This window comes from Leptonychotes weddellii, chromosome 11 (genome assembly GCF_054177405.1).
Source record: "Leptonychotes weddellii isolate Sample4059 chromosome 11, ASM5417740v2, whole genome shotgun sequence".
NCBI lineage: Eukaryota > Metazoa > Chordata > Mammalia > Carnivora > Phocidae > Leptonychotes > Leptonychotes weddellii.
This window is the reverse complement of record NC_138379.1, coordinates 47,938,597-47,958,570: the sequence shown is the minus strand read 5'-3', so window position 1 is coordinate 47,958,570 and position 19,974 is coordinate 47,938,597. Positions and strand designations below refer to the sequence as shown.

Here is a 19,974-nt window from a genome sequence, read left to right as displayed (position 1 = left end):
TTTGATTTCGACTTGGTTAGATTTTAGTTCTTTTATTTCTCCAGAAAGGGTTTCTCTAGCATCTTCCATGATTTTATCAAGCCCAGCTAGTATCTTTATAATCGTCATTCTGAACTCTAGTTCCAACATCTTACTAATGTCCGTATTGATTAGGTCCCTGGCAGTCGGTACTGCCTCTTGTTCTTTTTTTTGAGGTGAGTCTTGTCATTTTGTCCAGAGGAGAAGAGATGAACGAGAGAACAAAATGCTAACAGGGTAACAACAACCCCAGAAAAATATACACTAAACAAGTCAGAAGAGACCTGAAACCAGGGGAAAAGAAAGGGAAAGAAAGAAAAAAAAGAAAAACAAAGAAAAAGAAAAAGAAAAAAAAAAGGATATGATCAAATATGATCAGGCTGGTGAATAGATCAGTGCCACACACTAGATTTTGGGTGTATTCTGGTCTGTTAGAAGAAACTGCTTCCCAAAATTTTAAAGAAAGAAAAACTTATATATGTACAAAAATAAGGGTAAGTATGATGAAGGGATGGAATATGACTGTAAAGACGAAAATTATAAAATTTTATAAAAGGAATTGATAAGAAGTTGGTTGAAAAAAGAAAGAAGAGAAATTAAAAAAAAAGGGAGAGAATGTGATCAGGCAGGAGACTAGAACAAAGCCATACATTAGAGATTTAGGGTATATTTTGGTCTGTTAGAAGAAACTGTATCCCAAAATTTTAAAGAGAGAACAACTTATATATATACACCAAAAATAAGGTTAACCACAATGAAGGGATAGAATATGACTCTAAAAATGATAAAAAAAAAAAAAGATTTTTAAAAAAGGGATTGATAAGATGTTGGCTGAAAAAGGGAAAAAGAAAAATTGAAAAAAAAAAATAGAAAAAGAAAATTAAAAAAATTAACTCTGAAAGACTAAAGAATCCTGGGGGAAAAAGCCATGAATTCTATGTGCTGTATTCCCCTAGTGCTGGAGTTCTGCCATTCTCATTGATCGGTAAACTCGGTCTTGGCTGGGTGTTCTTGGTGATCTTCTGGGGGAGGGGCCTCTTGCAGTGGTTCTCAAGTGTTTTTGCCCGAGGTGGAATTGCACCGCCCTTGCCGGAGCTGGGCTAAGTAATCTGCTCAGGTTTGCTCTTGGTAGCTTTTGTTCCCTGCAAGCTTTCAGTACAGCTTTGGAGGACGAGAGTGAAAATGGCAGCCTCCTAATCTCTGCCTTGGAGAAGCCAAGAACTCGGGGCCCCAATCCTCAGTGCGCCCCCAGAGAAAAGCAGTCAATCACTCCTGTCTCCCCAGTCTCTGGCCACACTCCGTGCTCACCCGGCCTGTGACCGAGCGTTTTTATCTCTGGCACACGACCCTGTTTGGAGTCTCCAAACCCAGCAGATCCCGGTGGTGCGCTCCTGCACCACTCCTCCCCGGATCTGCCGCTTGTTGGGTCCCTGCTGGAAGAGCAGTGGCCCGACTGTGCCACAGATAGTTTATAGCAACCCCGAGCTGAGAGCCCACTCCTTGGTTCTGTCCTTGCGGCCGGCTTCCCCACTCCAATACCTGGGAGCTCTGCCGCACTCAGGCACCCCCGGTCTCTGCCAAGCACTATAGTTGAATGATCACAATTCTGCTCTATTAACTGTGTGCCTCATACAGTTAGTTCTTCAATCTATCTGAGTTAGTGTCCGCACTGGTTTTTTTTTTTAAAAAAGTATCTGGACTACAGAATTAATAATGTGGATAATTAGGGACACCTGGGTGGCTCAGATGGTTAAGCGTCTGCCTTTGGCTCAGGTCGTGATCCCAGGGTCCTGGGATCGAGCCCCACATTGCGCTCTGTGCTCAGCGGGGAGCCTGCTTCTCCCTCTCCCTCTGCCTGCCTGTCTGCCTACTTGTGATCTCTCTCTCTCTCTCTGTCAAATAAATAAATAAAATCTTTAAAAAAAATGTGGATAATTAAAATAACTTAAATAATTTATTCTTTTTAAATTTTTTTTTTTAAGATTTTATTTATTTGAGAGAGAGAGAATGAGAGACAGAGCATGAGAGAAAGGAGGGTCAGAGGGAGAAGCAGACTCCTTGCTGAGCAGGGAGCCCAATGTGGGACTCGATCCCGGGACTCCAGGATCATGACCTGAGCCGAAGGCAGTCGCTTAACCAACTGAGCCACCCAGGCGCCCCTATTCTTTTTTTAAAAAAAGATTTATTTCTTTATTTAGAGAGAGAGAGTGCAGTGGGGAGAGAGAGAGAATCTCAAGTAGACTCCCCACAAAGCGTGGAACCTGACATGGGACTTGATCTCATGACTCTGAGATCACGACCTGAACCGAAACCAAGAGGTGTATGCTTAACCAACTGTGCGTCCCAATAAATTATTTATTCTTAATAAATGCCTAATTCACACTTAATAAAGCCTGGCAGACAGAAAGCACACAAATAGCACCTACTATAACATTAAACCTATGGCCACATGAGTTTGAGTTCTGAAGGAAACACAGTTTACTCTTGGGTTAAAGCACTAAAGTAAGAAGAGACAAGATATTTTTGGCTAAAAGTTGGTCTAATACTTCAGAGACCATGTATTAAAGCAAGGTAGTTAGAAGAATCCTGTTTACAATATAGGTCAGTGGTTCCCAAACACCAGTCACAGGACTGGCTGCATAAGATTTCCTTATAAAGCTTTATCAAAATATAAGTAAATGCCCAGATCCCCCTGGTAGAAGCACTAATTCAGCAGGTCTGGGATAAGGCCAAATCATCTGTATTTTAATCACTTTTTAGGTGATTCTAATGAGTGACCAGGTTTGAGGCCACTGTATATACTACCACCATCTTGTACTTTGAGGTCCAGGGTGCAATTAATTATTCTTTAATACCTTGTTCTTGTCTTACTAGGAAGCTGGACAAAGAACGTGGGCAGGATACCTTAAGAACATCATACAGGGTAGGGCCTTTTGTATGCAACCACTTTCTAAGCATAATTTCCCAACAGATACCCAGATTCTATTCAACTCTGTCAATAGAAGAAAACTTTGCAAAAAGCAACACAAACTCAAAGCATTTTCAAGTGCTTTATGTGATGACTATAACACTGAATATATCAAGAAAGATGGAGATTTTTTTCAAGTTTAAATACTAAGAAGACACCAAATACAGAGGAAAGACAACAGAAGTAAAATTTTCTCTATGTTAATTATTGTCCAACAATCTCACCAGGAGAGTAATAGTTATACTACTATTTATAATAGTAATGGAAGCCAGGTGATGTATAAACAATATTAAATTACTTACTTTGCCATTGTTTCTGCAGACAGGTCCTCAGAATTCTTGACTTTTGTTTCACCTAAAAAGAAAATATTTAAAAAATAAAATTCCCAATGATAGGAATTATAAAAGCAAGAGTACTCTCTTTAAAAAATCTCATTTTGGGGAATGAAATTCAGACTTTGTAATTGTGTATGATGGACTAGGCAAGGATTTTCTATGTTACAGATGCATCTTTATAGTTGGCCACCCTAAGGAGGATATAATTCCAGTAGCCTAGCAAAGATTTGTCCATATTCCTAATACATCACCAGCATCAGAATTTGGTTACATTAAAGGACTTTTTTTAAGCTAAATAACAACACATATATGTGTGTGTATATTTATAAAATATCTTTTATAGAAACTAAGACTTCCCTCAAAGAGCCCAAATGGAACAGGCCAGGTTATTTTGCGGCCACACTGAAATTTGTAATAACACTATTCAAAGGGGGTTGGCAAATATATCACTGAGTCAATGACTAATTAAGAACATCACTCACCATGACCTCGCAGATCTAAAGCCACAATCCTACACTGAACCCTACTAATGATCGCCGCCTAGGAAAATAAGGAAAATCTGGGTTAGTAAGTCTTTCCCCATCACCAATGATAACTTTGTTGAATGGACTGCCATCAGAATTCAAAAATCTCAAAATAATCAAAGAAAGACGTTTCACTTTTTTTCTTGAGTATAGCTGACATACATTGTTACATTAGTTTCAGGTGTATAACACAGTGATTTGACAGGTTTATACACTATGTTATGCTCACCACATACAACACTATTACAGTATCATTGACTACATGTTGTGCCTTTTATTCCTGTGACTTACTCATTCCATAACTGGAAGCCGGTATCTCCCACTCCCCTTCACCCATTTTGCCCATTCCCCCATTCCCATCCCTCTGGCAACCATCAGTTTGTTCTTTTATTTAATGGCTCTGATTCTGCTTCTTGTTTGTTAATTCATTTTTTTTTTAGATTCCACATATGAATGGAATCATACAGTATTTGTCTTTCCCATCTGACTTATTTCACTTAGCATAATACCCTCTGGATCTAACCCATGTTGTCATAAATGGCATGATCTCATTATTTTTTATGGCTATGTAATATTCTATCATGTGTATATATATCACATCTTCCTTATCCATTTGATTAGCAATGGACACTTAGGTTGCTTCTATATCTTGGCTATTGTAAATAATGCTGCAGTAAACATAGGGGTGCATGTATTTTTTCAAATTAGTGTTTTCATTTTCTTTGGGTAAATACCCAGGAGTGGAATTATTGAATATATGATCTTTCTACTCTTAATTTTTTGAGGAACCTCCATACTGTTTTCCACAGCAGCTGTACCAATTTACATTCCCACCAACAGTGCACAATAGATGCAGAAAAAGCATTTGACAGAATTCAACATCCATTCATGACAAACCTCTCAACAAAATGAGTTTAGAGGGAACATACCTCAATATAATAATAAAGCCCAAATACAAAAAACCTACAGCTAACATGATACTCAATGGCAAAAAACTGAGAGCTTTTCATCTAAGATCAGGAACAAGGCATAGATGCTCACTCTTGCCACTTTTGTTCAACAAAGTACTGGAAGTACTAGCCACAGCAATCAAATTATATTCCCACCAACAGTGCACAACGGTTCCTTTTGTCTACAGCCTTTCCAATGCTTGTCTCTTTTCTTTTTGATAATAGCCAACAGTCATGAGGTGATAACTCATTGTGGTTTTGATTTGCATTTTCCCAATGATTAGAGATGTTGAATATCTTTTCATGTACCTGTTGGCCATTTGTATGTTCTCTTTGGAAAAATGTCTATTCAAGTCTTTTGTCCATTTTTTTTAAAGGTTTTATTTATTTATTTCAGAGAAGGAGAGCATGAGACAGACAGAGATCACGAGCAGGGGGGAGGAGTAGAGGGAGAAGCAGACTCCCCCCTGAGCAGGAAGTCCTATGTGGGACTCGATCCCAGGGCCCTGGGATCATGACCTGAGCTGAAGGAGAGACACTTAACTGCCTGAGCCACCCAGGTGCCCTTTTTTCCATTTGTTAATTGGATTTTTTGTTGTTGTTATTGAGTTATATGGATTTCTTACATATTTCGGATATTAACCACTTATCAGATAGATGGTTTGCAAATATTTTCTCCCATTCTGTAGGTTGCCTTTTCATTTTGCTGATAGTTTTTTCTTTTTCTTTTTTTCTTTTGACTATGCAGAAGCTTTGGGGTTTGATGTACTCTCACTTGTTTCTTTTTGCTTTTGTTACTTGTGCTTTTCGTGTCATACCCAAAAAATCATTGTCAAAACTAATGTCAAGGGGCTTTCCCCCCCTGTTTTCTTCTAGTAGTTTTACAGTTTCAGGTCTTACATTTAAATCTTTATTTTTTATTTATTTATTATTTTTTTAAGATTTTATTTATTTGACAGAGAGAGACACAGTGAGAGAGGGAACACAAGCAGGGGGAGTGGGAGAGGGAGAAGCAGGCTTCCCGCTGAGCAGGGAGCCCGATGCGGGGCTCAATCCCAGGACCCCGGGATCATGACCTGAGCCGAAGGCAGACGCTTAACGACTGAGCCACCCAGGTGCCCACATTTAAATCTTTAATCCATTTCAAGTTAATTTTTGAGAGTGATGTAAGATAAGTCCACTTTCATTCTGCATGTGGTTATCCAGTTTTCCCAACACCACTTATTGAAGAGACTATCCTTTCTCCATTGAGTCTTCTTGGTTCCCCTATCAAATATTAGTTAATCATATACGCATGGCTTTATTCCTTAGGTCTTGATTCTGTCCCACTGGCCTATGTGCCTATTTTCTTTATTTTTTAAACACTTTTTTAAAAAGATTTTATTTATTTATTTGACAGAGAGAGATAGCGAGAGAAGGAACACAAGCAGGGGGAGTGGGAGACCGAGAAGCAGGCCTCCCGCGGAGCAGGGAGCCCGATGTGGGACTCGATCCCAGGACCCTGGGATCATGACCTGAGCCGAGGGCAGACGCTTAATGACTGAGCGACCCAGGCACCCCCTATGTGTCTATTCTTAAACCAGTACCATACTGTTTTGATTACTATAGCTTTGGATTCAAATATGATATCAAGAATTATGATGCCTGGCTTCTTTCTAAGGATTGTTTTGGCTATTCAGTAGCTTTTGCTGTTCCACCCAACTTTTAGGTATTTTTTTTCTATTTCTGTGGAAAATGTCATTGGAACTTTGACAGGTATTACATTGAATCTGTAGAGGGTTTTGGGTAGTATGAACATCTTAACAATATTAATTCTTCTGATCCATGAACATGGGGTACCTTTCTATTTTTCTGTGTCTTCTTCAATTTTTTTCATCAATGCCTTGTAATTTTCAGAGTACAGATCTTTGACCTCTTTGCTTAAATTTATTCCTAAGTATTTTATTTATTTGCTATTGTAGATGGGATTGTTTTCTTTTTCTGATAGTTCAGTATTAGTGTATTAAATCACATTTAAAAAATCAGCTAGAGGTGCACCTGGTTGGCCAGTTGGGAGGGCCATGCAACTCTTGATCTTGGGATTGTGAGTTCAAGGCCCAAATTGTGGGTTGAGATTACTTAAAATAAGTAAATAAAATTTTCTAGGAATCACCTAGAAAAGCAAGTCTCTTTCTACTTCTATTACTCTAATGAATACCTTTAAAGAGAATAATGGACTGAAATTCTACTATACTTTGCCTATTTGTTCCTGAAAGCTAACTCAGAAGAGTTATTTAACACATTATGGTGGTAGTAAAGACTTCAATGCCAAAAACAAATCTGTATTCTGGAAATAAAATTAAGTGACGGGGCACCTGGGTGGCTCAGTTGGTAAAGCGTCTGCCTTTGGCTCAGGTCAAGATTTCAGGGTCCTGGGATCGAGCCCCGCATCGGGCTCCCCACTCAGTGGGAAGTCTGCTTGTCCCTCTGCCTCTGCCCTTCCTCTTGCTCGTGCTAATAAATAAAATTTAAAAAATCTTAAAACAATTAAGTGGCAAAGATACTGTCAAATCAGCTTTATTGCTCTACATTTAAAAAAAAGTAAAATATTCACTTGAAGGGCATGTCAATTCCAACTTTATCTTGGAAGCAATAATTTATGATCTATGTGCCTGTCATTAAACACTGACAATAATGTTAAAAACAGATTTTCCATTCACTTATTTAACAAATCTTTCTATAGTACATCTTTTTAAAATCTGGCACCAATTGAGTAATGCGATTACAGTATGAAAAAGATGGGCAATGTTCTGCTCTCATAATGTTTACATCCTAGTGTGGCAAACGAAGACCAGAAAACAATGAAAGAACTAAGTAAATTCAGAGAGTAACATGTTTTATAAATAATGAGAAAGTGTCAGAGCATGTCCATAATAATTTTTCTCTTTAAAGGTATTCATTAGAGTAACAGAAGTAGAAACAGACTTGCAGATGGCAAGATTTCATTCTGTTTGATGGCTGAATAATATTCCATTGTGTGTGTGTGTGTGTGTGTGCGTGTACACACATCTTTTTATCCATTCATCCATCAGTGGACATCTGGGCTCTTTCCATAGTTTGACTAGTGTGGACATTGCTGCTGTAAACACTGGGGTGCATGTGACCCTTAGAATCACTATGTTTGTATCCTTTGGATAAATACCTAGCAGTGCAATTGCTGGGCCACAGGGTAGCTCTATTTTTAACTTTTTGAGAAACCTCCATCTTGTTTTCCAGAGTGGCTGTACCAGTCACTCTGGAGAGGGTTCCCCTTTCTCTGCATCCTCACCAACATCTGTTACTTCCTGAGTTGTTAACCTTAGTGATTCTGACAGATATAAGGTGGTATGGCATTGTAGTTCTGATTTGTATTTCCCTGATGCTGAATGATGTTGAGCATTTTTTCATGTGTCTGTTAGCCATTTGTATGTCTTCTTTGGAGAAGTGTCTGTTCATGTCTTCTGCCCATTTCTTGGCTGCACTTTTTGTTTTGGGGTGTTGAGTTTGATGAGTTCTTCATAGATTTTGGATACCAACCCCTTATCTAATACATCATTTGCAAATATCTTTTCCCATTCCATAGGCTGTCTTTTAGTTTTGTTGACTGTTTCCTTTGCTGTGCAAAAGCTTTTTATCCTGTTGAAGTCCCAATAGTTCAGTTTTGCTTCTGTTTCCCTTGCCAAGATTTTAGAGAGAGAGAGAAAGAGAGAGAGAGAGAGCGTGTGCACACAAGGGAGGGGTGGGGCAGAGGGAGAGAATCTTCAAGCAGTTTCCCCACTGAGTGTGGAACCCACCATGGGGCTCAATCTCACGAGATCATGACCTGAGCTGAAATCAAGAGTCGAATGCTCAACTGACTGAGCCACCCAGCTGCTCCGTTTTTTTGGTAGTTTTATTACTGATTCAGTTTTGTTTCTTGTAATTGGTTTATTCAGATTTTCTATTTCTTCCTAGTTCAGTTTTGGAAGATTATATGTTTCTAGGAACTTATCCATTTATTCTAGGTTGTCCAGTTTGTTGGCATGTAATTTTTCATAGTATTCTTTTACAATCCTTTGTATTTCTGTGGTATCAGTTGTTACTTTTCTTTCATTTCTGAATTTACCTATTTGCGTCCTTTCTATTTTTTCTTGATGAGTCTAGCTAAGGATTTGTCAATTTTATTTATCTTTTCAAGATAAATAAATCATGAACTTACTCTTGATTTCACTGATTTTTTATTGTTCTTTTAGTCTCTACATCTTTTATTTCTGCTCTGATCTTTATTATTTCCTTTCTTCTGCTCACTTGGGCTTTGTTTGTTCTTTTTCTAGTTCCTTTAGCTGTAAGATTAGACTGTTTTGATTTTTTTCCTTGTTTCTTGAGATAGGCTTGAATTGCTATATAATTCCCTCTTAGAACAGCTTTTGCTGCAACCCAGAGATTTTATGGCTTTTACTTCTTGTGGTTAACTTTTAAAAGTTAACCTGCCCCAACATCATATATGAATGTTCTTAAGGTTTGTTTTTTTAATTCAGTAGTTTAATCCATTTGGATTGTTATTTTTGTTGTATATTAAATTTTATTTCTTTATTCTTTCTCCAAATATCACACTATTGATAGTTTTAGAATATCTTTTGATATCTGACAGTGCCTGTCCCTTCTCACTCTTTTTCAAAATTATCTTGGTCATCACTGGGCATGTATTCTTCTGTGTGTATTTTAGAGTTTGTTGATCAAGTCTCATGAAAAATCCAATTGAGATTTTAACATGTTTATCAGATTCATACAGGAACATGATTTACTTGTCTATTCAGGTTTTCCTTTATATCCTTCTGTGAAGTTTAATGTTTTCTCCATAAATGCCTTACACGGTTTTTTTTTAATAAGGCTTATGGCCAGATATTTTATTGTTTTGTTGCTTTTAGGAATAGGATCATTTTCCTGTCATATTTCCAAATTTAGAAAGTGCTAATACTTAGAAAAGGCAGATTTTAAGATACTGATTTTGTAAACTATGGCTTAACTAGTAGTTTGTCAGCTGATTTTCTAGGAGGACAATATTTTGAAATAATGACAATTCTCAATCTTTTCAAATCTTGAAAACTCATTTTTCTTTCTAGTTTTGTTTGGCCAGAACCCTAGTATAAATGTTGGAAAAAGCATCCTTATCTTGTCCTTGACTTTAAAAGAAAGTGTCTAATGTTTTACCACTAAGTGTATTTATATAATTTTCTGGTATATAAACTTAATAAAGTTAAGGGAGTTCTTCACCTATTCCCAGTTGCCAAGAGTTTGCAACCTAAGTGAGTACTGTATTTGATCAAGACCCTTTTTGGTATCAAGTGAAGTGAGAGATTAATTACACTGATGGATTTTCTAATGCTGAACCATTCTCAGATTCCTATGACAAAACCTAGTAGGTTACAGTGTATTATTACTTTACTACACTACTGGATTCAATCTGCTGTTATTTAGAATTTGCATCTATTTTATAACTGAAATTGGTTCATAGTCTTCCTGAATTTTTGTGGCCTAGGTTTGGTATTAGACTGATGCTACATTCATAAATAAATTGGGTAGCTTAAAACAGTACTATTCTAAGTAGTGTTTTTACATGGTGAAAAAATCTAATTAAACATTCTCCTTTTTGGGAGAAATTAACATGCCATAAGATATCAAATATTTAGAATTGTGTAATACAAGGAAAACCTTTTAACTAGTCTGCCTGCCTCCACTGGTGTCTCTGGCCCAATCCATTAGCTATAGTAGTATCTTGATTAACAACCTTCAATAACTTATTGCCTAAAACAGTGATACTCTATTAGATGTAGGTAGAGGTATATCAAAATATTCAACTTCCCTGAACTTTCCAATCTGGATGTGTTTGTGATTATTTCAAGCAAAACATGCTTTCCATACCCCCTCCCTAATTTTGACATGCCTAAAATATATTTAATGTGGATATGGATGGGGAAGTGTTTAAAAACAGTTCCCTCTATTATTACCCTGAAATAAAGACATAAGGTGTAATTCCCTAGCCTGGTATAAAAGGCCCTCCTATAATTTTGCCCCTGTGATCTCTCTAGTCACTTCCTGTCCTGCTCCCCACCCTCATACTTTAGACTCAAGCTACTTATAATTTCCAAAACATACTTCGTTGTTACAGCCTTCATTGCTTTTGCATTTCTCTCTCCTTGGAATGCCTTCTTTACTAATCCAACTTCTATTACGTCTTCAAAACCTAGTTCAGATGTCCTCTTTCTTTCTTTTTTTTTTTTTTTTAAAGATTTTATTTATTTATTTGACAGAGAGAGATACAGCGAGAGAGGGAATACAAGCAGGGGGAATGGGAGAGGGAGAAGCAGGCTTCCCACGGAGCAGGGAGCCCGATGCGGGGCTTGATCCCAAGACCCTGGGATCATGACCTGAGCCGAAGGCAGACGCTTAACGACTGAGCCACCCAGGCACCCTGAGATGTCCTCTTTTTTAATGCAACTTTCTTTATAGTCCCCTCAACCATCACCAGAGTTAATCATTTCCTCCTCTGTTACTTTTGTATCTTGCATATAGATGCTATAAATTTATCTAAAACTGAGTGCTTGAGTCAAGCACTTTATCAAGAGGCTCATATCTTTTACTCATTCTCACAATTTCCCTATTGACTTAGGTAGCGTTATACCCATTTTACAGATTGAGAAACTAAAGCTTGACAGATTAAGCTGTTTTGAGATTAAAACCCATTTGTTTGAAATGAAAGCTTTTATTTTATTTTTTTGCGTGTTATTTGTATACACGTACCATCTTCATCTTTCCAATCTTCCCCATTAGACTCAAAACATCGTACGAACAAGAAGATAGGACGTGTTTAATTCTCTACTATATCCATAGCACCTAACATAATGCCTGATACAAAGTAGGGATTTAACAGGTTATTTCCTGATTACTTGATCTTATTAAAAAATGAAATCTCATTTTTCTATCCTTAGAACCCAGCACAAAACCTAATTATAGAATATACTCAGTAATTATTTGCTAACATGAACTGAATTAACTGGAAGAAGAAACAGAAATCAGCAGACACTTCAGATTCAATTCACACTTGGTTGGTTCCAGGTCCCTCAGAGTTACCAAAGCTGGTAACAACTGGAGACTGGCAAAACCTAGGCTTCTGAGGCTGCATGTGCTAATGAGATACCACTGCTCCTCTCCTTTCTGTCAAACTTCAATTTCTGCTTAGTTCTGGATTCTCCAACAGCAATTAGGCCAGTCTGTTATACCCAGTACTTGCTGATGGGTGAAGGCTACAGAGTCCTAAGTATAACCCACTATATATGATCATTATAGTAACAACTACTTTATTGGATATAACCAAGGAATAAAAGATTGCAAAAAATTAATTTTCTAGAAACCTAAACCCTATCCTTTAAAACACCATAATTTCCCTCTATTAGTTATAACTCTTTGCTAGTTCCACAAAAATGACTATATATATATCTATATATCTATAGATACATATATAATAGTGAATGAAATTCAAAGAATTTCAAAATATATATATATATAATTTACTTTTCTCCTGTTACTAAAGCCAGAGCAGAAATGCTTTCTCTTGATAGTTAAGAGGATTTCTTTGGGTGAATCTCCGGATCACCCTCCCAAAAAAAGAAAACCACAAAACATTTAGATGGAAAACGAGTTATATTCAGGTCCAGGGATTTTACAGAGTGATGGATAAGAAGGAACTCTGAAAGATACATTCATAATTAAATCCTCTAATATGCACTCTGCTAGTACACTACTGAGATGATGCTTACTTTTCCTCTGTAGAAGTCCTGAGCTGCTTTGAAATAGTCCTAATCATTCCAAGTTCTGCCTTATGTGTGTCAAAAATACGGCTCCATGGTTTCTGCCCTGAGTCTCTACTCTTCAGTAGTACAGAACCAGTCTTCAGAGAAACATGCACACTGGAGACAGATATAGGTAGATTTGAGTTTTGGTACTGTCATTGGCTGTGATTCCTCTAAATTTCAATGTTCTCATCTGCCTAACTTTATAGAAATACAGAAAGGATTAAATGGGATCATGCACATAAGCACTTAGCACAGTAACTGGCATCTGGTAAATGTTTAAAAGATCTGGTTCACTTTTTAAAAACTATTACTATAGTTGAAGGTAAACATTACATCTCCCAAGTCTTTCCTTTTTTCAGGCCAAACATTTTCAGTTCCTTCAGCTGTTCTTTGACTGCTATGGTTTCAAGTATTCTAATCATGGCTGCTCTTTCCTGGACAAGTTCCAGTCTGCCAGTGTCCCTTTAACTGGTGGTATCCAGAGCTGAATACAAACTTTCAATTGAATACAAACTTTTTCCTCTGAAAATAGTTTCCATTAAAGAAAAAAAAAATCTTTAAGTTACAAAAGTAATAAGATATATACATACAACTGAAAAACAAAACCTAGAAAATAGAAAAACAGAAAAAAAAAGTAGTTTTTTTCCAAAGTGTTCAGGGAGAATTGTATGTATGTATGTATTTGTATTTTTTAAAGATTTATTTATTTATTTATTTGACAGAGAGATAGAGAGCACGCATGCACAAGCGGGGGAGCTGCAGAGGGAGGAGGAGAAGTAGGCTCCCCACTGAGCAGGGAGCCTGATGTGGGGCTTGATCCCAGGACTCTGGGATCATGACCTGAGTGGAGGGCAGACACTTAACCGACTAAGCCACCCAGGTGCCCCAAGAATTGTTTTTTTGTTTTGTTTTCATATTTTATGTATTTATTTGCGAGAGAGAGGGAAAGGGAGAAACAGGCTCCTCACTGAGCAGGTAGCTTAATGAGGGGCTTGATCCCAGGACCCTGAGATCATGACCCGAGCCGAAGGCAGACACCTAACTGACTGAGCCACCCAGGCTCCCCCGGAGAATTGTTTTTATTTTTTTCTAATTTTTTTTCCTTTTTTAAAAATTATTTTATTTATTTGACAGAGAGGCACACAGCGAGAGAGGGAACACAAGCAGGGGGAGTGGAAGAGGGAGAAGCAGGCTTCCTGTTGGCCAGGGAGCCCGAGGTGGGGCTTGATCCCAGGACCCTGGGATCATGACCTGAGCCAAAGGCAGACACTTAATGACTGAACCACCCAGGTGCGCCCTAGGAGAATTGTTTTTAAACATTGCATAATATTATGTCTTATAGGTACATCCAGTTTATTTAACCATTTACTTATTGTTGGACACTGGGATTGCTAATTTTAGACAAATAGCTTTTCATGTATTTGGTATTATTTCCTTAGAACAGATTCCTAGAAGTATGACGTCTGTGTCAAATGGTATAAATATATTGATAATTCAATCAAAGTGCTAAATTACTTTCCAAGAGCGCTCTATTTGACACTAAGGAAAAGAACAATGAAGTAGGAGCTGGAAGATGTGATTTCTAGTCCCAGCGTTTGAAAGTATTTGTTTTTGCCTTTGCCAACACTGAGAATTCATTTTGGAAAATATTAATTTGATATCTAAAAAAAATGATACCTCCTATGTGAATCATATCTGATTACTAGTGAGGATGAACTTTCTCATGTCTGTTTGTTCTCCATGAACTGTGTCTTCATGTCCTTTGGTCTTGCATATCCTGTGTCTGGGATTTTTCTAACCATGTTATATAACTTTATGTATCAGCCATATGTAAATGACTTACATTTGATAAAGCCTTTAGAATGATTACATCTTTTCTGCTTTCTCAAACAGGATACAATGAACAAAATTTATCCTTTTAATTGTTCAAGGTCAGTTTTAACTTATTCAAGGAATAACTATTGAGCACCAACTCCAGGACAGGCCCTGTGTGCTGTCATATCAAAAGTGAATAAGGCACAGTTCCTGCTGTCAAGGATCTCATGATCTAGCATCATAAATATCAATCAGAGTTGTTCATCTCTTCCTTTGGCTGTCAGTATACTTGTCCCGCTGCTATGCTAGTGACTTTTTGTTTCTATTTTACTACAGTATTGTACCAATTATCATCTGGGTGGATGTCTGAGGGTAAGTCTGTCTCTCAGGATCATAAGGTGCTTGGGCTTATTCCTGCTGTTTGCCATGGCTGCCTTCTGGATCATGTTCTAGTGCTTACAAAAATATGACCTCTGGAGTCAAGTCAATTGCCAGAGCACTAACTTTTACATAGCCATTTTTATTTTCAAAGCACTGTCACATATAAACTCAGTCAGTGGGCTGGTACACTGTCAAGAATAACAACAAAAAAGGGCAGGTAAATGTAACCAGCAAAAGTCCAAGCTATTAAGCTCAGTGGTAAGGAATTTCCTTGATTATACAAGTAAACCAGGTAAACAATTGGGACATAATGACCTATCTATAAAAGACTTTCACAAAGTATGGGATGCCAAAGGATGTTTTAGAAAAAAGGAATTGAGTGGTCAAATACATTTGGAAGACATAGTTGAAATGAAATAGATTTATTTAGAAGAACATCCTAAAGGCTTTAATAACACAGTGATATATTGTGAATTTCTGAGAGAAATCAGAGAAAGATATTATATATTTCTTAAACTCATTTAATCACAAAACCCCTATTTCATTTACATCTCATGGCACTTGTAATCTGTAGACTATACTTTGGTAAAAGAAGAGCTAGAGATTTCCTCTACAATAACATGTATAATAATGTCAGCAGTTATTTATCAATCACCTCCTCTATGCCAGTCACTTCCCATGTTATTTCATCATTTCTATGAGATAAAAATATTTAATATCAATATATGTCAACAAATCACTTATTATAATATTTGTACATGACTTTAAAATTTACAGTTTTCATAGTCCATTATTTTACATAATTTTCAAAGAAACCTTAAAGTATAAGAAGACTGTATTTGGAGAATAAAGGCTTACATGGCTTGTTCTATTGGTTCAGGGCAACCAGAGTACATTTACTTACTACTATACTACATATGCTTACTACTATAGTTGCTACATTAGGAACAGGCATGTGTTGCCGTTACTCATTCATTCAAGAAACATTCCTTGAGCATACAATTATGTGCCAGGCATAACTAACCCATGGTCTTCACCTCACAATCTAGTTACCTAGTTGAGTAATGTAAATGATCAAAGTGATGCTACTAAATGTGAAATGCGGCGAGTCCAAACTGAGCTGTGTTATAAGTGCCTATAATACATACTGAATTTCAAAGACAGTATAAAAAATAAAGTGAAATATCTCAGTAGTAAATTTTATACTGATTATCTATTAAAATGATAATACTTTGGGTACAATGGGTTAAATAAGATATATATTATTAAAAACAATTTCACCTGTTTCTTTTTACCTATTTTTATGTCTCGACTAGATTTAAAATTACATATGTGGCGAAAAACCTACATATATGGTTTGCATTATATTTCTATTGGATGACACAGGTGTAGGGAGATGAAAGAGCCTGGCACTTAGAGGCAAATCAAACAGCTATGTCCTGAAGTTTGCTACTTTGAAAGGAAGTAGCAAACAAGATAGGAATCAAATTATTTAATAATTTAATAACAGATGAGTAAGTGCCTATGTGTTGAGAACTATTCCCAGTAATCCTGCTGCCAGGAACATAATGGTATGTTCAGGGCCCTCCTCAATTCCATAGCCATCTAGCTCCAGTTACCTAGTACTGCATTCCCACTTGCTCCCATTTTCTGTACCTCAGACTCCTTAATGGTAAACAGAGGAAGTATGTACATCTCCCTGATATAAGCCAGAAGAAAGAACAATTTCATTTTAAATAGGAATGTTGCTAGTATTTTCCTTAGCAGCACCTCTCCTTGCAGAGAGTCAAGAACATCAGGAAGATCTAGAACTGGAAGCACTGACATAGACATACATCTTCTACTCTAGACAAGGGTATCATCAACTAAATATTGTTTACTTCCCAGTAGCTCACAAGTATCATTAAAATATAAAGCATTATTTTAAAAAAGAAAAAAATCTTTCCAAATAATTATGGAACATCTCCATGTGCAAAGTACTACACTAGGGTCTATGAAGGAGACAAATAAAGGATAGACATTATCTCTACCTAAAGAACCTGAATAGAATATTTCTGCTTATCTATTCTTAGATTACTTAGATACAGACCCCCACGTTTGACCAGGAACAAATCCCATCTCCTTCATCCCAAGGCAATATATATAGAACATTTTATAAAATGTTTGAAGAATTCATGCACTAAAGCTTACCCCAGTTAAGAACTTTAAAGAACAGGTGATCTTGGGCCTAACATGAAAAATATTCACAATCAACTCACACCCCTACCGTTCTTATATCAAGCTATATGAATGAACACAGAAGGAAGAATTAGGTTAGTCAAATTCATCCAGAAGTGAACAGTGATTGCGCTATTATCAACTACTTACTTACCGTGAACACAGCCCAGGAAAGGGCAGAATGGCCTCCTCCATGCAGAAGGAGTAGGACAGGACCCTCTGAACCACTCTTGTAAACTCGAAAAGTGTATGAATAGTTAAAGATAATATATCTAAGCTTTTGCTCACTGAAGTTTTTGATTGATTATTTAATAGTTAATAATACTGATTAGAAAACTCAGGCAGTACACCAGGCTTTACGTAAAGTTGCAGACTTCCAAACTTAAGAGACACTTAAATAAAAGTTTCTGAAATACCAAACCTGTTTTTGAAGCATGGAGCCAGTATGACCACTTCTTCAATGGGGACAAAAAAAAAGATTCCCTTTGCCCTAATGAGTATATTTGGTCCCTGGTTTCTAGACACTAAACTGACTCAACTCACCTGATTCATGAAAACTTCCCCTGGGCCCTTAAGAGATATATCAGTTTCAGGAATTTAATTCTTAATCCTTTCCCCATGCATTAGACAATTATATCCAAGTACGATATTAACACAGACTTACAGGTTAAATTCCATGCTGTACAAATACAGGTGGGGAATAAAAATGAGATAAACAGCAGGACTAAAGAACATTTTAGAACCTGAATATGTCTTCTTAGACAGCAGTATAAGCTTGCTAAAGAATAAACCATTTTGCAAAGGATATATCCTTGCCAGTTTCATTTTCTACTTCTACATCTTCCATGGACTCAAAGTACTGACTCCAAGAAACAGGGGAGAAGTCTCGCTTTCTTCCAGGGCTAAGGGAAAAAAAAGAGAGAGAGAGTTCATGTAAAAAATAGTTATGCATGAAAAGATAAAATCTTGATCGATAAATGCTAAATGTAAATATGAAATGAAAATTCCAAGGGTATTATCTCTTAAAGAATGATCAGTTTTCATACAGAAAGCATCACATTAAAGATGTGTTTTTAAAAGTTCAAGTTAAGATTTAAGAGTAAAATTGTTAGGATTTTAAAAAATTCATTAGTATATTTTAATCACAAATATATCTCGTGTATATACACCACAAAACCTACTAGTTCTCCCTCCTTGTTCTTGGCTATCGGCTCATTCCTATCCTCTCAAGCCATTTTAATATCATTCCTGCAATAGTCATTTTTGGTCACTATTTCTTCTTTATATTTTTAATCCCTCACATTATTTCATGCTTTTTTTATTATTTCCAACCCATCAATATACAACCTTCATAAAAGGCAAACTGGCAATGCCTTAACTTCTAGGAATTTATCCAAAGATATGCTCATGCAGAAGTGAAATGACTTATCTATTTAATGTAGCATTGTTTATAATAGAGAAAAATTAGAAACAACTTAAATATCCATCAACAGGTGATAGATGAAAATAAGTTGTGGTACACAGAGAAATAATATTTAGTTATAAAAAGATGAAAGCAATTATATGCTGATTATATTCTTTGTATATAGATACACTGTTAAGTAAACAAACGATGCACCATACTACTTTTGGGTAAAAATGGGAAGTATGTGTAAATATAATTGCTTATATATGTTTAGGATATCTCTGGAAGAATATTGATGTAACATTTGTCCTGGCAGGGGAACTATGCCTGGGAGATGAGAGGGACAATTTTCAATGTACATCCCTTTCTATCTTTTGATTTTTGAACCACAAATTATTTTTAAAAAATTATTCTAAAACAAAAATAACCAGTAAATGTCTATTTACAACCTATGTCTTCAACCTTGGATGAAATACAAGAAAGGAACCCTGAGCCTTACCCTATTTCCATACCTATTTTCCTCAGTAATGGAGGAAATTCAGAATTCTGTCAGCAGCAAAATGTTACCTCCTGCCAAGTATCTTCCTATATATGCCATGGGGGCAAATTGAGAATATATACGAAGTATAATGCAAAGCCCCTTTGAAAGACTTAAGTTAGTAAAAAAGCACTCTAGGTCGACTATAATATGGGAATTACAATGGAGCAACTGCACCATTAGGTATATATTCTTTCAACAATCAAACATTTATTGAACATCTACTCTCTTATGGCATTGAACAGATCAGTAGTTCTCAATCCATATAATAAGCAGCTTCTAAAAATACCGATGCTTGGGTTTCACTTCTAAAATTGCTTTAAATGGCTTGAAGTGTGGCATAGGCACTGATCATTTTTAAAGTTCCCCAAGTTGAAAGAGGGGTGCTAGGAATACAAAGGTAAATGATTCGGAATGAGAGTAGAGTTCAAATTCCTCACAGTTCCTACCATTTCCCTATAATACCCTGCAAATCCCTAACAGTTATAGTATGGATTTGGGCAAATTCAAATTATTTAAATTCTTTCTGCCTTGGATTATAGCAACTGAACAAAATATGATTTTTCTTTCTTTCATTTTTTGTTTTTAGAGAGAGAGAGCACATGTGCGTGGGGAGGGGGGGAGAAGTAAGGGGGAGCGGGGAGAGGGAGAGAATCTTAAGCAGGCTCCACACTCTGTGGGGGGCTTAACATGGGGCCGATCTCATGACCCGAGCTGAAACCAAGAGTTGGACACTTAACTGACTGAGCTACCCAGATGCCCCAAATAACATACCTTTTAAAGGAATCTAATACAACTGGCATTTAGTAGTTGCTCCGTAAATGAGTAAAATCCTATCTCCTGATAGAAAAACTGCCTATGCAGAAGTAAACTCCAACTTCAACCTAGACCTATTTTTTCTGGTTTGCTGGATGCACTTGAGTTCCTACTGGAAAACTAAAAGTAGAATTCTTAATTCTACTGACTCATTAGT

General features: G+C 36.7%; 1 protein-coding gene and 1 long non-coding RNA gene across 3 annotated transcripts in view; both read right to left on the bottom strand.

Moving 5' to 3' along the window:
• Positions 1-19,974, bottom strand: part of PPME1 (protein phosphatase methylesterase 1) — a 76,268-nt gene that overhangs the window by 30,761 nt on the left and 25,533 nt on the right. For both annotated transcript variants that reach the window (XM_081798812.1, XM_081798813.1), the window contains 4 exons: positions 17,867-17,960; positions 17,213-17,305; positions 3,804-3,861; positions 3,289-3,340 (listed from right to left, as the gene is read on the bottom strand). In XM_081798812.1, the coding sequence (XP_081654938.1) occupies positions 3,289-3,340; positions 3,804-3,861; positions 17,213-17,305; positions 17,867-17,960 (297 nt within the window). The remainder of the gene's footprint in view (positions 1-3,288; positions 3,341-3,803; positions 3,862-17,212; positions 17,306-17,866; positions 17,961-19,974) is intronic.
• Positions 10,452-17,206, bottom strand: LOC145716216 (uncharacterized). The gene is made up of 2 exons (XR_014138738.1): positions 17,032-17,206; positions 10,452-15,536 (listed from the first exon to the last, which is right to left on the bottom strand). It is a non-coding gene; the product is annotated as an uncharacterized LOC145716216 (long non-coding RNA).